Source organism: Erpetoichthys calabaricus, chromosome 3 (assembly GCF_900747795.2).
Source record: "Erpetoichthys calabaricus chromosome 3, fErpCal1.3, whole genome shotgun sequence".
NCBI classification, from domain to species: domain Eukaryota; kingdom Metazoa; phylum Chordata; class Cladistia; order Polypteriformes; family Polypteridae; genus Erpetoichthys; species Erpetoichthys calabaricus.
The window spans coordinates 190,017,721-190,038,379 of record NC_041396.2 but is presented as its reverse complement, the minus strand read 5'-3'; the positions used below and the strand labels follow the sequence as shown (position 1 = coordinate 190,038,379).

The window sequence follows — 20,659 nt, the reverse complement described above, 5'->3', positions numbered from 1 at the left end:
ACGAAGTGACTTTGAAATGCTTGAATGAATCTTCCACAGAGCAGTTAGATCTGTGGTCGCAGCTCAGTTGTGCACATTTGCACAACAATCCCCAAACAGAAACAAAGTAAAAAAAAAAAAATCTCTTTCTTCGAACTTTCCTCGTACTGTTTTTTTTTTTTTTTGCTGTTTTTTATTTTCTGTGGTTTTCAGTGAGACCTTTTGCTTATTGCTTGTCAACATTTGAAAAACATCCATTGGAATTTAACTCATTGTCACCCTCCTATAGAAACGGCAGACACGAAAAAAAAGATAGCACTGTTAATGTTTGTGATGTGCAATCTGTTGGAATGGCAAATGTAAAGCATATGTCTGTTATATGCAAAAAAAGAAGAAAAATCTCAGGTTGCAAACGTATGCGAACTGCTTAATAACTTAATAATAGAAATGTTATGTAAATTGTGTACAAAACTGCAAACCCCCACCCCCCCACACACACACACCCCCAACCGGTCCGTGGAAAAATTTGCATCTAATAAAGTGGTCCTTGCTGTCAAAAAGGTTGGGGACCACTGGGATAATGGATGTCCTATTCTCTTTGAATTTTAAACAAATTTAAGATTTTCATCTCAAGAACTGACCAAAGCTTGTTTAGAATTTGGCAGGAATTTATTAAAGGTCTCCTTATGTGAGTATGCTTAGCCTCTGTTAACCATTTAGAAACTTAATACAGTATGTAGTTGTTACTCATAGATATTAAGCTATGCAGTCTCATAACTTTCTAGAAGGGGTGGGGATGTAAATTATGCTATTACTTAATGTTTGATCAATTATTATGTGTTAAATTAACAACTTTATAAACTAATAATAATACATTTTCTTTATATAGTGCCTTTTCCATGCTCAAGGAGAAAGAAAAAAAAACACTACAGAGACCATAAAACAAATGTGTGTACTTACATAAGAAAACATTATAAAGGGGACACTTATTGCAATGCGCCTTTTACACCAACTTAAAAATTAAAATCTACTAACTTTAATTTAAATACTGAACAGCAATATATAAGTAAAAACAAGTGAAGCAATAATTAAGTTTTTAAATATCTGTATACATATGTAATGATTTAAATAAACATAATCTTAAATAAAAAAAAAGACACAGAATTGTAGTTTCCATAACTGGAAAATAACTTGATTAATGAAGAACTGAAAAATACATTTAAAAAAAGATTTTATTGGTGTCATTTCATAGTATTTTTTAAGAATAAGTTGTGTTTTAGTCTTCTAAGACCCATTACTTCTTACACACTTCACACTTTCTTTACTTTGCCAAGATTACTTAATTTTATGGGATAAAACCAAACCAAAAAACTGCTAATATAAATCAATACAAAATAACATGAATGGGCTCATGTTTCTTGCTTTCTCATCAGTACAGAATCAATTTTCAGCTTGTTCAGTACATAAAAAGGCATTTCATTTACTTCCCATCTAGCCCAGTTTCCTGCTTTCTCAGCTCTTCACAGACTAGGAAGCCAAAAACCTGTTTCTTCCATAAGTAACCCCTTCAAATATGCTTCATGTAGTTTAGCTCGTCTTGTCCCATCAATGGAGATTGTGCTCAGCTCTTCTTCTCTTGAATATTCATCAGATTACTACTTGATGCAGCACGTTTAGCTAGAAGGAGAGAAGAATGAAGAACATGACTGTTAAAAAGTGTGTGTGTGTAAATATATATATATATATATATATATATATATATATTAAAATGCTTTAAAAATGGCATAGTCTGTTATAGACTATATTAGACAATAAAATAAACTAAATTAAAAACAGTTCAAAGGGATTGTTTTTTAATATTACAAACTGTATGCAAGTTCCTTTTATAAACCCAAACTAATTAAAAAAACAAATATACAAATAAAAATATAAATGACTAACAGATGATTTTACAATCCATCATCAATAATTAAACTACCTAGCTCTAATGTATCACAGGAACAATGACAAATAATATTATAAGTAAATTGCATAATAACATTCTTAATTCGGCTTATTCTAATTCAGCAATGCTGGGGGCCTGGAGACAGAAACGGTCATGGAGGTGGCATGTGTTGATCACGGGGTACACTCAAACATTCACAATGCGTCAACATGCAGCTTGCATGTCATATGCATGTAGAAGTAAAAACCTCCACAGTGATAAGGGCAAAAAATGTACAAGCTTCACATAGACAGTGCCTGGGCTAGATCTGTACATAGAACTCTGGAGTAATAGTATTAATAATCACTGTTTCGCTCTGCTGCATAGCATTTCAAAATATGCATGCGTTTTCAAAATATATACCACAACGGCAAAATAATTATAAAAAAACAACAAAAACAAATAAACTGAGCATTAATTAATACAATTGTTTGGCAGTTGCTCATAAATGCATAAAAAAGATTTTATTCCTTGAATGAAAAGTGAGTGTTGAAAAAGGATTACACAATGTGTGTGTATATATGCAATTACACAATGCCTGTAAAATGTATTCACCCACTTGGAAATTTTATTGTTAAACATTGAATCACAATGGATTTAATGTGGCTTTTCTAACACTTAACAGAACATTTTAAAAATTAAAACAGAACCCTGTGAAATAGTCTAAATTAAATCAAAACATAAAACACAAAAAAGCCGATTGGATAAGTATTTACCTCCTTTATTACGACACACCTATATAATTACTGGTGCAGCCAACTGGCTTAAGGTCATCACTTAATTAGTTAAATGGAGATCATCTGCCTGGAGTCAAGGGGTTTTACATTGGTTGTGCTATAAATGCACCTGTATGTGGAAGATCCAATTGGTGTAGATTAAGGGTGTACTCACATAAGGCATGTTTGTTACATACTGTAACCAAGTGCGATTGCCCCTAGCCAATCATCCCATCTCTCCCCACCCTTATTTTATACTTACTTTGCAGTGTTTTGGAGTCGTGTAGAGTGGGATAATGCTCTGCCCTCAAACAGATTTGTTAAGTGTGCAGTGCTGTGTAATGATTCTTACAGTGACAAATGATGTTAAAGGAGGAATTTGAAGCTTTTCTTGCCAACTACAATTCACATTCACAATCCTGTTTTTAACTCAAATGGTATTGAACAAAATGAGAATTGCACTACCTGACTTGTCGCATCATTGACATCATGTCTGTTTTCAGTGCTCTGGCATGCTTTTCCCTAATGCTACTGAACCGGGCTCACCTCTTCCAAGTGGGTCAGGGCAGGGCACTGTACAGTTGGCCCGGCACAGAACGATCATACTAGTCAAATGAACTTGACTTTGAGGGGGGGTAAAAGACAGGAAAAGAGTTGGGGTCCACCCTGTATATTGTACACACTACAAACAAAAAAAAATTAGCTCCAGAGAACTGTCTGAGACAGCGTCCAGATAGGGACAGGATAGGAAGGGAAGATGCTGGGCTTTTATAGTTGCAGGGGAGGAAGAGGCAGGTCTGTGAGGGTTAGGGCTGACGTGAGGTCAGAAGGAGACGTGGCTAGGAAGAAAGTGCAGGAACCTAAGGAGCTTTATGTGAGTTTCTGTTCAGGTGATCTGCAGAAGAGGGAGAGAAAGGTTTGTGCACTTCATTAATTCCTGTTTTCTGCCCTAGGTTAAGCCCTTTGCCTGCCTCCCAAGTGCACGGAACAAAATGCCAATGTGAGTACACCCAAAATCAACTGTGATTCAGTGTTGTATAATAAAAAATATAAAATTCCAAGGCGGTGAAAACTTTATAGAAAAGAATATTTATATAAACTTTATATAAGGAATATTTATTACAAAGAATTGTGTAATACACTGTATATAACATATACTGTAAATAAAGTCAGAACCATGACAGTGATTCTTGCTGAAATATGAATACAGAAAAATCATACTTCCCTTTTTGACAAATAAAAATAAATAAAAATACTTGCTTAGGGTCTGTGTCATCACCCCCAAACCATTACTTCAATAAGCTTAAGCTTCAGCCATGGCCCCCAAACAATGAAAACCAATGACAAAACATATCTTACACACATTGTACTTTCCAGAAATTTCTGTATATCAAATCATGGCACTTTTTAAAATTATTAGTTGTTCAAAATGGTGCCATTGTGTTTGGTACACATTTTAAAAAATATAATGTAACAAATGTTTTCATTTTAGCTTAAACAAAGGGCATTTATTTAGGATTAAGAAAAACATGCTGTGCCACCACTGCACTAGGATTGAAGAAAAACAGCAGATATGTCCATAAAATACATGACAAGTCCCTTTTTGCTCTAGTTGTATATCAATTTACTTTTTGAAAGTTTTGCAAAATGTGTTTTACTCGCACTGTAGCAGTGTCTAACTGTTGGAGCATAACAACTTAGTTTCTTGTTTTTCCTCCTTAGGTATATGTTTGTGTTTTTTCACCATGTCACAGTTTCTCAGTCTCTTTTAAAACATATTTGTCAATGCAGTTTATGACTTTTTAAAATTAGTCATATTTTTTTCCTTTAATTGAGCTCCACAAACAGTCAGCCTACATCAATTAGGCACTTGCTCTTAATAATTAAGATACTACATATAGAACGTATGGCATGCTCAAAGCGCTACACAAACTCAGAATGAACAATAGGGCATATATAACATTTAATCCAAAAACATCTACATGAAACACTAAGTAAAGATAAATACAAAGCTTTGAAAACAGAATAAACACAAATAGAATAAGAGACAATAAACCAGAATAAAAATACAAAAAATCTTAGATATCATGAAACAAGCAACATCATTTGTGATATAGACTAGTGTTGTCACAGAGCAGCAACATAATCAACATGGGCAGGTATGTAAATGCGTTGGTTTGTGCGGCATGTTTTTCACGCATCACATTTTCACCATTTTTCAAGAGGGCAAGATGGCAGCACCTAGTTCTTCTACAGGCCTTTGCACCTCTAATTTATAGGAATACTACTATACAAAAGCCAAATAATACGGTGTTCATGTACACTTTGTAAATGTGAAATGGCATATCATAGCAGCACAACAGCAATACAGGAACATCTAAGATGGAACTATTCTGGAGATTTTTTTTTTTTTTTAACAGACACTACCAATTCAGTGCTGTAAGCTCTAGTTACTTTTGTCAGTTCTGATTGGTGTCTCGATGCATCCTACAGTTAGTTATTTTCCTCAACACTGGATATAATAAAGGACTGGTCATCCAGGCAACAATGCAGTAGCTAGGCAAGTGCCAAGTAACAGGACAATTTATTTCTTGGAGGAAGTTTGTAATTTGCCAAAAATAATCAAAAATTAATGAATGGATATGTATCTTCAGCGACTGATTATTGCAAGTTTTACAATACGTTATTCCCTTACTTAATGTTAGTTAGTTAGCAACTATCAATATATAATCATATATATACAGTATATATATTCTATGACTCCAGTAACAGAGGTGGCACAGAAACTAAAATATGCCACTAATATAATATGATTTATATGTTCTTTTTAAAGGACAAGGCAAAGCAGTACAGTTGATTTTTTCCGAAGAAGAAATACTATGTGCGCACCACAGATGGCTGCCGAGTTCTCAAAACAGCATCCTTCAGATGATTAATAAGGAAAAAAGCCCCTTGCTACTGTGGAGGGTGAGGGTTTCCATTTGATGATCAACACATTTCACCTAGGGAACACAATACTCTTAGGGCACAATTTTACAAGTTTGATGGAAAAAAATATCTGGATACTCTAGAGAGTATGAAAGCAGCATTCAAAAGCATGGAATCAAATTCAAAAATCACATTCGCCACAGATGCCTGGACAAGAATTGCCATAGAGGCATACATAGGACTGATTTATACTGCATGCGACGAGATGCATGCAACTGTGGACGATACTGCTATGCAAGCGGTGTACTGTTTATACTTGCGCATGTACTTTATGTAAATATGGAGGATTCCACCGGGTGGCAGTGGCATCATGGTGAGAAAACAACGGTTGGCTTTGCTGTGTTGTGAATTGCCCAAAACATCCACTAAACTCCCAGGACACCTTGTCACAATATCTCTGAAAAGAATGGATGTTTAATGATTACATTCATCAATTCAGGGACACACCCATTCTAACAAGTTTCTGGTGGGAGGCAAAAACAATCCCTGTACAGGGCATCAGCTCATTGCAAGGTGAATACAAGCTCATACACACACTAGCGTCACTGTAACATCACCAAAGCCCCAAACCTGCATGTCCTTGGAAGGAAACCAGAGCACACTGTGGAAACCCACCAGGAAAACATGCAAACTCTAGGCAGGAAACACCAGGGACGCGACCCCCTGCGAGGCAGCAGTGCTACCGCTCCTTCACTATGCCGCCCACACGTGTAATTATTAACTTCATTTAAATAATACTGTTAACAATTTATCTGTAAAATGTAACATACATGCTTTAACACATTTAATTGTGAAAATGATATAAAGTATAAAATTTATGGATTCTAAATGTGCAGAGAGCTGGAATATCAAATTTAATGTGTTCTGTGTGGCAGCTATATCAATCAAGTATTTACTCAACTATAATTTAAATAAACAAGTATTGGCATTCATAAATATCAAAATACAATGCAGGGCATGGATTTTTAATGTGTCACAGAGGAGGAGATTTCTCCAGTGTAACAAATGAAGAGTTTATAGTCTTTGGGAGATTTCATCATAGTGTCACATTAATTCAAATCTCAGAAACTCATGGTGTTTTAATATTCCAAATCTGTTCTTTTTTTATATATAAACATTTGTCCCAATTTTAAATCTTAAAAATACAAATCAGACAGAGCAACTGTAATCAAAGAGAGAAAGCAGTCTTAAACAGATAAGTTTTAAGTTTAGATTTGAAAAGTGAAAAAGAATCAATATTTCTAACCTTGGACAGTAGTGAGTTCCAGAGCTGCGGAGCAGATCAACTGAATACTCTGCTCCCCATGGTGGTAAGACGGACAAAGGCGACAGTCAAGTGGATGGAGGAAGAGGATCTAAGGGTGCGGGAGGGAATGGCAACATGAAGGACAGATATGAAGGGGCAAGGTTGTGGATAGCCTTAAATGTTAACAGGAGAATTTTTAAATCAATGCAGAACTTAACTGGAAGCCAGTGAAGCTGCTGCAAGACAGGACTGACATGGTGAATAGAGGGGGTTCTAGTAATAATATGGGCAGCAGAATTCTGGACCAGTTGAAGCTTATAGAGGGATTTGCAAGAGGGAACTGCAATAATCCAGGCGAGAAGTGACAAGACCATGAACAGGGACAGCAGTGGTATGGGGAGTGAGGGAGGGATGGATATGATTAATGTTATACAGGTGTAAATATGCAGTCAGGAGATGTTATTGATGTGGGACTGAAAAGAGTACTGTCAAGGATGATACCCAGACTCTTGACCTGTGGTGAAGTGGAAACATAGGAATTATCAATAACAAATGAAAAATGATCAGTTTTGGATAATGTTGATTTTGTACCAATGAACAGAACCTCCGTTTTATCACTGTTTAAGAAAATGTGAGGAAAACCAGGATTTAATTTCTGTTATGCAGTCAATAAGCGAGGAAGATGGGAAGGAAAAAGTAGGTTTGCTAGTGAGGTAGAGCTGGGTGTCATCAGTGTAACAGTGAAAAGTAATGTTATATTTACAAAAGATATTGCCGAAGGGAAGGAGGTAAATAATAAAGAGGAGGGGCCCCAGGACAGAGCCCTGGGGCACACCTGAAGTAACAGCGTAGGGTTGGGATATAAAAGTTTTAAGATGAATGAACTGAGTGCGGCCTAAGAGATAAAATCTGAACCAATCTAGTGGAATATGGGTAATGCCAATCGAAGATAATCTATTGAGAAGAGTGGTGTGACAAATGGTGTCTAAGGCTGCACTCAGATCAAGGAGGACGAGAATAGTGATTAAACCAGAATCAGCTGCTATAAGGAGGTCGTTAGTAATTTTGATGCTGTTTCTGTACTATGGAGGGAGCGAAAACCAGACTGGAACTGTTCATACAGATTATTTTGAGATAAATGGGAATGAAGTTGAATAGCTACTATTTTTTCGAGAATTTTGGAGATGAAGGGTAGGTTAGAAATAGCACGAAAATTACTGAAATCAATAGGATCGGCACCAGGTTTTTTCAGTACTGGGGTTTTTGGAGCAGTTTTGAAAGATGAAAGAACAGTCCCAGTATTGAGAGAGGAATGAATTATAGCAGATATAAGCGGGGCCAGAGAAGGGAGGCAAGCTATAACCAGAACTGTGGGAAGGGGATCCAACTGACAAGTGGATGGCTTAGACTTACAGATAAGATCTGAGATTTCTAAGAAAGTAGGAAGCTGCAAGGAGGAAAATGAGTGAGTAGGTGGATGAAATTCAAATGAAGTACTAGAGGAATCTGTACACAGATACGGGTGTATCCCGTGGATTTTTTCATTAAAAAAAGGACATAAGGTAATTACAAAAAGCAGCTCAATAAAGGGGAGATGGTAAAAAATCTGGGGTTGTGTGATATTATTAAGCAGTGAAAACTGCGACTTAGTGTTACCTTTACTGGAAGAAATTATATGAGTGTAATAGTTAGATTTGATTTGAGCAATATAAACATTGTAATATACTATATGGTTTTATGCATCTCCTTGTGAACAAAGAGTCCAGTTTTTTTATACAACTGTTCAAGTTGCCGGCCTTTGGCTTTCAATAGCCTAAGTTCAGGCATAAACCAGGGGGCAGAAAAAGAGAAAGAAACTAATCTAGTTTTTAACAGAGCGAGGGAGTTAAAAATACCATAGAGTCCAGTGTTATAGTGCGAGAGTAGTTCTTTAGAAGTGGACAGATTATGAATGTCCATGAGGGAATCAATACTAGAGGAAACAAAATCCGAATTAATATTATTAATATTACAGAAAAACACTCTTTCAATTACGAAGTTTCCCTGTCTTGTAAGTTTAACATTGAATGAGAGGAGAAAATGATCAGTTATGGGGAGTTCATCTGCTGTACAATCAAGGGAGGTAAGTCCAGAGCAGCAGATCAAGTCCAATATATGTCCTTTAGAAGGAGTGGGAACATCACTATGCTGCTGAAATCCAAAACTGTCAAGGCAGGATGTAAAGTCTCTAGTAAGAGGGACATCAATATTATCCATGTGTACATTAAAATCCCCCAGCAGTATTTTGTTTGGTTAGACAGTAGATAGGTGTGTAAGAAAAGCAGCAAAGTCATTCACTGGAGACAAGTACTGGAGTAGGCCCATTGCAGGCTGGATAGCGAGCAACAGGAGAGATCAAACTAACACGAACCAAACAAATAGCCCACCAGTCCACACTGCAGGCGAGGACACAGGCAACCCAGACATCCACAGAAAAAAAATGGGTAAGTCTCAAAACAGGGTTGGGCTGAAATTAGTCCATGCACAGAAGTGTCAACATGATCACCAGTCAAGCTAGAAATAACTGAAAAATAATGCATAAAGAATAAGCCTGCCAAATGAGAGCAGTTGCTCAGTGCATTAACTAATTGTAAAAACGTTAAAAAGTTACTGGCATGCAGCGGCAACCAGTCTCGCCAGTGTTCGCTCAACTGGAAGTTGACTGTAATGACTGTAATTTTGATATTAACTAATGCAGCAACTCACGTCATTGCTAGTACAGACGAGACAAACAGCCACTTCAGTTTAATCTCGCATTGATGTTTCTTGCTACAACTGTTATTTGCGCTCTTACAATTGCGTGACAAAAAAAGTTAAATGATTACACCTCAATTGATCAGTGTCATTTTCATTATTTCACTCTCAAAACATGCACAAATCTGTTTCTGAATTAATATCATAAGAGGAAAAAAGTGTCAATAACTTGAGCCTGTGTGTGGATTTTTTTTTTTTTTTAAGTAACAAGTATGATTGCTGCACTTGCACACTCCTCTACTATTTTTTTATCATCAACAGACATTTTAATAAGTAATTTTTACTTAGTTTTTCATCATGTGTTATTGTGCCTCCAGGAGTAATTTGTCTACTTACAGTCACACATGAGTGTAGTATCATCTTTCTTGGTTCTGATACTGTATTAAAAAAAAAAACCTGGCGCTGTTAAGTTTTCATAACTTTAGTACCGAATTAGTACTGAATTTCTGTTTTTCGTGCCACCCCTGCCTAAAAGTGTAAGATAAAGTGCAAGTTCTTGCATTTCAAGCAAAAGGAAAAAGAGATCTGACCTTCTTCAGGCAAGTATGACACAGTCACTCATCCTGTGTGCAGTCACAAGATTCAAATTGGAAATCCAGTGTGTTACAGTCTGACTACAGAGCATGCTTACATTTCCCCACTGTAATGCATAACTTAACCCTTGCTGTCTCCATGGCTCAGGATAGCTTTGTGTCACATACAGACACAGAAAAGAGACTCCGTTTGTACGTTGATCTAATTCAGACTGTCCTAGTTTGTTATATAATGCAAAGTATTACTTGCATTGATAGTTGTATGTGTTTAAGTGTTAACTAAACCATCCTTTGCACTGTTGCACTGTTAAACAGATCACATTTTGTGTTATTAAATTCATATTCAAATAAACATCATTGTTACTTGAACTTGAGTTTCAGCACTTATGTTGAGCTGCTAAGCAGATCTGATTTGTCATATCTGATTCTATCTGCTCTACCTTTGTTATAAAACCTTTATTCCTTAACTGGCTTTATTTTGATTTATACAGAAAGATTTTGAATTAGCATTCCTTTTTGCACTTTTACACAACACAGTGATGACATTCTAATGTTAAAAGTGTTTAATGTTTGCTTTTTGATGTTTAATTACTATATATTTAATGGTATAATGGTATAATATATTGATTGTTAAGTTAGTCACTAGATTAGACAACTAATCGAAAAATAATTGGTAGATTAATTAATAATAAAAACAGTCAGTCATTAGGTGCAGTCATAATATAGACACAAGTCATCCTGAGCATCCGGAAAAAAAGGGTAAGCTGAAAGAAGGGTCAGCATGTCAGGGTAAGTTGAATGCCTTCCTGAACAAATAAGTTTTTAGTTGTTTTTTGAAAGAATGAATTGAGTCAGCTGATCTCATTAAATTAGTGAGATCATCCCAAAGTATGGGTGCAGTGGAGCTGAAGGCTCTGTGACCTATAGAGCACAGTTTAGTTTTGGACACAATGAAATTGCCAGAATTGGTGGACCTTCGTGGGTGGAGGGAAGTATAGAGATGGAAGAGGTTAATTATGTACTTCAGGGCAAGGCCATTTATGGCTTTGTAGGTTATTAAGACAATTTTATATTCAATCCTGTATGACACAAGGAGTCAGTGAAGGTAGTGTTGTGGGTCTGAGTAAGGACTCATGCAGCAGAGTTTTGAACAAACTGGAGCAATGATAAAAAATCAGTAGGAACACCTTCCAGTAGGGAGTTACAGAAGTTGATGAGGGATATAATAAAAGCATGGATAAGGACAGCACTGAGCAAACACAAGATATGTTATGGAAGGGTCAGTAAGAAGGGTTCTTATTGTGATCTATTTGAATAGAATAAGAAAGGGAGGAATCAAACATGGCACCAAGATTTGTAGCAGAAAAAAAGAGGTACGATGACATCACCAAGAGTGATTGAAGAAGAGCTAATTTCTTTAAGCTGAGCTTTAGTGGCAATTAACATGATTTTGGTCACAAAGCTATGAACAATATGGCAAAGGGAAAGTATGTAGATACACAACAGCAGAGGGCCGAGGACAGAATCTTGAGGAACTCCTGGTGTGACTAGCTCTGAGCCAGCCCTGCTGTTGCCAAGATTAACAAACTTTTGCCTTAAAGTAAGATAGGATTTAAATCACTTGAAGGCAATGCCAGAGATACACAGAATGTTCACCATTGTGGACATTAGAATATCACGCATGACAGCATCAAATTCTACACTAAAATCTAAAAGAATTAAAATACTTGTTTGTCCAGCATCTGCTACCAGAATTAAATCATTAGTTACTCGAAGCAGAGCAGTTTCACAGCTATATAACATACTATAATATACGCAATGGAATTCCAGACAATACTTTCTAGTTTCTTTGCTTATGTTCATATTTAAAACCCTGCTGTTTCTAGCTGGCTTTCAGGATCATTAGGGAACATAGCCATGTGGTGTATGGATAGTATCAGGCTAAAGTCTTACTTGTTGACTTCCCCTTCGTTTCCACCAAGGAGTAGGTGGATGTAAGCAGCAATTTTTTCACTTACATTACCTTTTAGCACTACTTACTATTTGGAATTTAATTATATGCATAAAAGAACAAACTTGAAAATGTATATATTAAAGTGGCAGGTTTATTTAAACTGTTTACACATAAACAATGTATTACTTCACTGAAGAAGCTGAATGACGATCTAAATGTTTCACTTGGCTAGAAGTTTAAAAACATTGCACAGGCAACTAACTGTGCACCTTTTTTTAACAGTGCATTATACAGTATGCATCTAGGTTATTAATCATTTAAAAGTTAATTAAAATCACTACAAATCACAACAAATCACAACTCTGTATTGGCATTAGAATCTAAAAAAAAGTTTATCTCCTCACTACATTCTGGTCTTGCAGAAATGACTACTGGTTAGAAAAGTACTTCATTTTTTTCTTAAAAAGACAAATAGATGGATGGATTTCCAGTGAAACATTTGTAAGCTGAACAATGACACCCTCACTTACGTCCCTGCCAAAGGTGCTCTAATGCAAAGTCACTGAAATGTCTTCTTTGAGCAATGGCCATCAAAAAAGCATTTTTATAAACAATTTAAGTGTGACAAGATATGGATTGCTAAATTAGCTGTTCTTGCTAGAACTTAGATCAATTTTTTACATAAGCATTCAAAACTACCTGTACAACGGCCAAAAAAAATTTGCTTTCAAGAATTGCATTTGGCTCTCCAAATGCTAGAAACAGGCATGTCAGTAAAATTATATTTCAAAATTAAGACTTTTTATATGTCCTTCTGCAAATTTAAAATATGGATACGAGGGAAGTATGTGACTGTAGAAAAATGCAATGATTAGAAGCAACAAAAGTGTAGTAAAAATTTAAAGCAAAATTGCTTAATTGAATCAGGTCATGGTCAACCACTAAAAATGTAAGATACATACTGTGCATTTAGTACATTTCCAGTTTTATGACTAAATTACAGGTGCCAGACTAAGCTGCAATTATAAAAATAAAGTAACAAAAATTAAGCAGAAATACAGAACAATAAAACTAGCAGACAACTTTCATGTAAGACAATTTTCCTTTGACCGCCAATCACGCGTATATAATAAAGCATAACAAAGAGTCTTGTCTTTTAATGCAGGGTGCTTGGTCTCTATGTGGTGAAGCAGTTTTGAAGGCTTCATGGCCTCACTGAACAGCCAGTTGCCACATATTATACAGAGTGGGTTTGGAGCATGTGAATCGCCTGCCGTGATAAACCAGGAATTTAAGTAGAACTGTATTTTCTATTAAATGTAGCTTTCTTTTTGTTGCCAATCTTAAGAGTCTTTTCTGTCTCATCATTATGTATTTCCCCTTTTTCAAAGAAGCTCTCCGAAGACGTTTGTTTCTTTACTCATTTTAGGTAGGGTTAGCTTGTGGGCTTAATTTATCGGGCATCAAAACTGTGACCTCGGCATACACTGCAGTAAAGCTACCTGAAGGACAAGAACTTAAGGATTACAAGATTCTGAAAGTGCAACATAAAATTGAAAGCACAAATGATCACCAATCATCAACATGAAATTCATCTGCATTATTCCTGGTTGCTTTGTCACAAGTGGGGTTAAATATAAAACAGGCTAAGCCACATTAAATAATTATGCAGTTAGCATGTTTTAGGTGTAATGTTTAATTCTACCAGTATTTTATTTCACTTATTCTATAGGAAAGAGGAGAAAACCTGAAATTACATTCCTAATAAAAAAGCAAACAAAAAAAAACAATTTGCTTCATCCAACCACATTCGGCCTACATGCACAATGAAGATCCGATTATTAAAAAAAAAAAAAGGACATCTTTATTCTACTAGTGTGCTCAATGAATATGGGCAAAATAATAATTAAAAAATAATTTGGAACGAACACATTTATATAGTGCTCCTGAATCTGAGATATTTGATAAATCTGTTGACAACACTTAAACATAAACCATCATTTCAAGGTAAAAATGAAGAAAATACAACAGTATGAGATAATTTCATTAATTTTTGTTAACGTCATATCACAGCTCTACTCAAACTACTTGAACTGTTTACAACGATAAAACAATTTTCATAATCATTTCACTACCTTACTTGGACAATACAAAAGGATGACAGTGAAAAGTGGAGGCTTATTTTGAATAAGTAGTTATACAATGACTTTTGTGTTAACTAGCAGGATTTTGCATGGAGGCAGTAAGCTGGTTACTCACGGAGTATTAGTTTGCGTTTCTTTTGTTCCGAGTGAAGGAAGCTGCTCAAGTAGAAGATGATGGGAAGAAAAAGCATGAAGCTGGATACTGCAATGACAGGGACTGCCTCCAGTCGAGAGAATGAACAATTAAAGGTCTTGCTCCACATTTTGCGGGTCATATTCATCTGAAAACATTAAATGCAACAGGTAATGACATCACTGCTTCCAGTAGCATTTAGTGTAGTTTAATGTTGTATGTTGAAAGCAATTAGTCACAGCTCTTGCGTATAAAAAAAGCACTATGCAAAATTAAAATCTAATACATTTTCATTTTTACCATTTTTAAGGAAGCCACATTAAAAAGAGTTACCAGGAAATTTTTATTTAATTTTTTTTCTGTAACTCCTGTAATATGTAACTGCATACACATCCTTAATTCAAGATTTGGCAGATGCAAAGTAAGTAAAGTCTGACAAATAGGAATACAATAGAACTGCGTCTAATTTGTTTTCTGGGAAAACACAAACACAGACATGAAAACAGATTACAGGTTTTGGAAAACAGAAATTACATGCCAATTGTTATGACAAAAAAAAAAATCACTTTGCAGACAAAAAAAATACATTTAATTTACACTTTGAATTGTTAAGACAAGAATACTGTGAAGCAAAACAGGCATTAGCCATACTAACTTTTACAAAACATTATACATTATCAGTCAAATCATTCAGGTTGTTTGCATCATTCCTCTTGATGTAATATTCTTCTACCATTAAAAACAGTGCTAAGTAAGACTTCAATTTTTCTTTTACTTCACAATAAGAAGCCTGTCATTATCAGGCAGATACCCAGTAATTAAAACTGCAAAGCCAAAATTTGTTTCTCAATTTAAGCTTATATCTTGAATGACCCCTCATAAGTGCCGTTTCTCCCACATCTCTGATAGGATTTCAGCATTATAGGAGTTTGGCTTTAAAAGATAACAAATTGCCTTGTCAGGATGAAATCTAATCCTAGGGTGATGAAGGGGAAAAGGTATGCAATTTGTAAATCAATACAAGAGAACAATTTGAAAGAGCAACTCTATAGCAACAGCATAATAGAAGAATGTCATTTTGGATTTTATAAAGGACAATGGTTTTCAATAGCATTCTTGACTTCTCTGTGGAGGCTGCACTCCAAACAAGAAATGAAAAAGTTCCATCTATTCCTCCATTTCCCATATAATTTAATTGTACAATAGTTTATAAAACATGTAATAACATAATTGGATAAATTAGTCAATGTCTATTGTATATTATGCACAAGATCAGCCCATGTCAATACATATTTGTAGTAAGTCATTTCTCAGAATTTAAAAAAGTATACTTTTTATGCAAATGAAATGTCACTTCAAAAATTATAAGAGGAGAATCCATTTGAAAGTATTATAAATAGGAGAAATGCAAATACATCTTCAAGGTCAACGATCTATTTGAAAGGTGTAAATGTAAAGTACCTTACAGACAGGAATAGGTACTTTACTCACTTTGTGCAAAGTGCCAGAATTACATGTTATATACTGACCGTATCTATGCTGTGATTTGTTTCCAGAATTAATGGTTGAACCAGTGTCACACTAGTCAGAGATAAGGACCAAAGTAAGGGAGGGAAATCCACACTGGAGATGGGGATATACACCAACATACCAACATAGAAAGGAGCTTACTAGTGGCAATTGTAAGCTAAGAAACTGTAATGGGTTACAGTTATACAATAGAGGACAGACAACGCTGCTCTGAAACACAGTCCAGAATACCTCGGCCAATATGGGCCACTGTACACTCTTTTAGACAGAACAAGCATTTTAATGGGTACATTGGAGGGTGCAAGGGCACTAGAGAGTCTGCCTGAAATCTAACTCTACAGCAATCACAAACCTAAGTAGTGATCCAAGAACGAGGTTTAGAATTGCATCAAGGGAGAAATCATCAGTCTAGTGCTGAAGTAAAGACATCTGTGTGTATGTGAAGGAAAAAAGAAGGAAGTACAATAGTAGGATAATTGTATAGTAGAAAGGTTACATCACCTGAGACAAAAAGTCTATGTTTTGAGGGCATAGAAGGCAATAAACATTTTGTTTTGTTCTCTCTTATACTTAATTTATGCTCAATTTCTTTTTTTGGTGGCGGTTGTGTATTCTTCTTATATTCATGCAAGCTCCTCCACATAGTCCGGGTTTCCCCCTACATTCCAAAAATATGCATGTTAAGTTAACTGGCAACTCTACAATTGGCCTGGCTTGAGTGTGTGGGTCTGTGTGAGAGATCAACATTCCATCTAAAGCAGGTTTGTGCCTTCTGCCAAGGGCTGCACAAAAAGAATCCACCACCTTCAAAATTATTATGGATAAAAAAAGTTTAGAAAAATGTATGAATGGACAAAACAACTGATGGTTTGCAATCAAATAAAACTTCGTTGTTTGATTGGTTGGAAGAACAGCAGCAAATAATACATAGCTGATTGGTTAGATGAACACAACTGAGCAAGTAATACATAGCTGGTTTTCTATCTTTAAAGAACATGTTTGCAATTCATTGGTAGCTGGATGCTAGATAAAACAAGAAATATAAATCTGGGTCCTTAAGAACAAATGGGATAAAATTAATGAAAAGAAAAAGAAAAAAAATCACAACAGACAAACTAAAGACAATGGATTCAGAAAGTATTTAGGCCCCTTCACATGTTGCGTTTTAACGTGTTGTAGTTTTAATTTTAAATGCACAAACTTTGCTACTTTTTCTCAACAATCTATATTCAATAACCCATAATGGCAAAGTGCATGGCTTGAAACTTATTTTTGAAAACCCACAGTTTTAAAAAGCACTTTCATATTAATATTTCAGTCATTTTTCATTGTCATAACTTATTCTTTATGATGTTTACAGTAGTTTATAAATGTTTCAGTAGATAAAGGTATCATCAAGTCTTTAAAATAATTTTTTATTTCTGCTGCTTTAACATTAAATTTTTATCTTGCATGTAGAGATTTCCTCTCATACTTAGCCAAAAAAGCCAGACTTATCATAGAAAAATTGCATCAGCAGAGTAATACAAAACAATCTGCAGAATGTTATATTTTTTTCTTAGAATACTCTATTTTGTTTATTTTTGTCATCAATACTATAGTGTTATTCCTGTTAGATTATAATTTTCTGTAGCTTTAAGACAGCTGAGCAGTCATATGGCTCTTAAGTGTGAATGTAGTTATTTTAAGAAATATGAGATATATAATTGAAACATAGTGAACATATTCTTAGCTTAGGTGGCACAGTAGTGCACAATGATTAGTACTGCCACTTTACAGATCTAGTATACTACGCTAAAATCCACAACCTAATTTTCTGCAAGGAGTCTGCATGTTCTGCCATGATTCCCTGTGCTATTCTTCTGGGTACTCCAGTTATTCTCCTACATTCTCAAAGCCGTACAGGTTTGGTTAAATGATCCCAGTGCAAGTGTGAGTATGTGTGTGTGCAGCCTGTGATGTATGGAAAGGGTACCAGTTTCTTTTTCCTGTATTGCACCCAGTGCTGACAGGATGGGCTCTTGCTGCCTGCTCCTCTGAACTGGATTAAGCAGGTTTGAGAATATTATTAGTTTACCAGTGAACAGAATAATTTTTCTTTGAGATTACCACAAACTACTGTCAAAACCACAGGGTGTTTCTATAAAACCAAATGAGAAAATAAAAGCAAATTGTGTTATCATAAGGAAAGACGTCTTACAAAGTCCTTATTTTTCTGCTGAAATGTCCTTTTCATAGTTGGAAGACAGCCTTAACCAAGGGGATATCTACTGCTGATTTTCTTGAAAGTTATCTTTGAGCATTCTTTCTTATTTGTTTTATGTGTCTCTAAATGTACTTTTCAGAGCCAGGTTTAAAGGGAGTCAGCCCACCATAAACATTTTAAAGAAATGATGATTGCAGATCTCAATGAAGCGACAAATTGGCAGCAGTTAGTCTGTCAAATAAAAATGAGTGAAACTACAGTAAATGTAAATTCACTAAACAATCCAAGTAAATTTCTTTAGTAGATTTTCGTGCTAAAAAAAATCCAAATAGTCTGTTTATAGCCTTCAGTTTAAGAAAGTTTAGTTAAGTTTCTTCTAAAGCACATTTTGAAGAAAGTACACAGAGCGCTGCCTTTGATGTCTGCTGTGCAGTTGTGTGACCCTGTGCTCTAGTCAAGAACAACTGTAATAGATAACTAAAATCATACACAAGTGAGCTTAACAAAATGTACACAATGAAAATATTAATTTAAAATTAACAAATTAGGTACAATTGCAAAATATTAACTTAAGGCCCTGTCTTGGCTCTGAGCTACCCACTCATTTAAGTTGTGTTTTGTAGTGGCACTTAATTGACTTCAATATGATGTTTCATTCACATTCATTTTCCTCAGGTAAACACTAACCTGCAGCCTAGATTGTAGTTTTTGGTGGGCGGCAATTATTAGGCAGTCCAGAGTGTTTGTAACCTGTGGGGTTCGAGGTTCCTCCTTTGTTGGATACACAAAATTATGATCAGTTGGCTTTACTAAACCTGAACATTGACCTCATTATGTTAAAAATCCTCCTGATACGGCAACGTAGGCAGAGAAAACATCACCACCGCTACTGGATTCACCTTCTAACTGCACAGCATGTGTGTAATCTATGAAGAAATGCAAAAAAGAACAGCACCATATAACACTCCGGTCAACCAATATGTGAGTCAGTGTTAGCCCTGAAGAGCGGCTACTTGCCACCTTGAAGTAAGCAAATATACAATCAGAACTCGCATATGCACTCAACCACCGGCAATAATAATCCGTGGTAGCTAAAGTTATGTCATTAGCACAAACTTACAAACTGTTTTGAATTCTCTATTATCATCATTATTATTTGATGATAATGTGTGTGTGTGTGTATGTATATTAAATATGGCTTTAGGTTTCCAGTGTATGATGTGTGCTGATCATTCTACAAGTATACTGTACATTTACCAATATTTTAGCGGAAAAAAAAAAAAAAAAAAAAAAAAGCACACACCATGCACACATGTATGTGCATACGACTGGATAATTGACATGTGGATTATGCAACATGAATAACGGGAGATTTTCATTTTCTTTTTTCAACTGACTATATCATTTTTTTATACTTTACAGTGATCCCTCGCTACATCGCGCTTCGCCTTTCGCGGCTTCACTCTATCGCGGATTTTATATGTAAGCATATTTAAATATATATCGCGGATTTTTTGCTGGTTCGCAGATTTCTGCGGACAATGGGTCTTTTAATTTCTGGTACATGCATCCTCAGTTGGTTTGCCCAGTTGATTTCATACAAGGGACGCTATTGGCAGATGGCTGAGAAGCTACCCAGCTTACTTTTCTTTCTCTCTCTCTTGCGCTGACTATCTGTGATCCTGACGTAGGGGGTGTGAGCAGGGGGGCTGTTCGCACACCTAGACGATATGGACGCTCGTCTAAAAATGCTGAAAGATTATCTTCACGTTGCTACCTTCTGTGTGCAACTTTTAAGTATGCTGCACGGTGCTTCGCATACTTAAAAGCTCAAAGAGCACGTATTGATTTTTGACTTTGGGGTGTGAGCTGCCGCCTTCAACAGCTTTGTACCGGCGGTGCTTCGCATACTTAAGAGCCAAACAACCGTATTGATTTGTTTGCTTTACTGACTGTTTCCTTTGAAGAGGAAGATATGTTTGCATTCTTTTAATTGTGAGACAGAACTGTCATCTCTGTCTTGTCATGGAGCACAGTTTAAACTTTTGAAAAAGAGACAAATGTTTGTTTGCAGTGTTTGAATAACGTTCCTGTCTCTCTACAACCTCCTGTGTTTCTGCGCAAATCTGTGACCCAAGCATGACAATATAAAAATAACCATATAAACATATGGTTTCTACTTCACGGATTTTCTTATTTCGCGGGTGGCTCTGGAACGCAACCCCCGCGATGGAGGAGGGATTACTGTATTTGCCATTGTATAGCACTGGTCACTACTGGATTTTATTACAGAATATAATAATAAACTTTTTTCTCTCTATTCTATATGAAAACATGAGAAAAAAATGTTTCTCTGCCATCACCACAAACTTCATGGGGTACAATTAAATACAAAAAATCATTTTTGGGTGGAGTATTCCTTTAAACCCCATACAATATTTGTGGATAGCCCT

At 35.7% G+C, this 20,659-nt stretch overlaps 1 protein-coding gene across 1 annotated transcript in view; it reads right to left on the bottom strand.

The window, feature by feature from the left end:
- Positions 1-480: 480 nt before the first annotated feature.
- Positions 481-20,659, bottom strand: part of ostm1 (osteoclastogenesis associated transmembrane protein 1) — a 42,226-nt gene continuing 22,047 nt past the window's right edge. Inside the window, exons 5-6 of the mRNA XM_028797623.2 lie at positions 14,453-14,618; positions 481-1,656 (exon numbers count right to left, since the gene is read on the bottom strand). Coding sequence (XP_028653456.1) covers positions 1,601-1,656; positions 14,453-14,618 — 222 coding nt within the window. The 3' untranslated portion in view covers positions 481-1,600. The remainder of the gene's footprint in view (positions 1,657-14,452; positions 14,619-20,659) is intronic.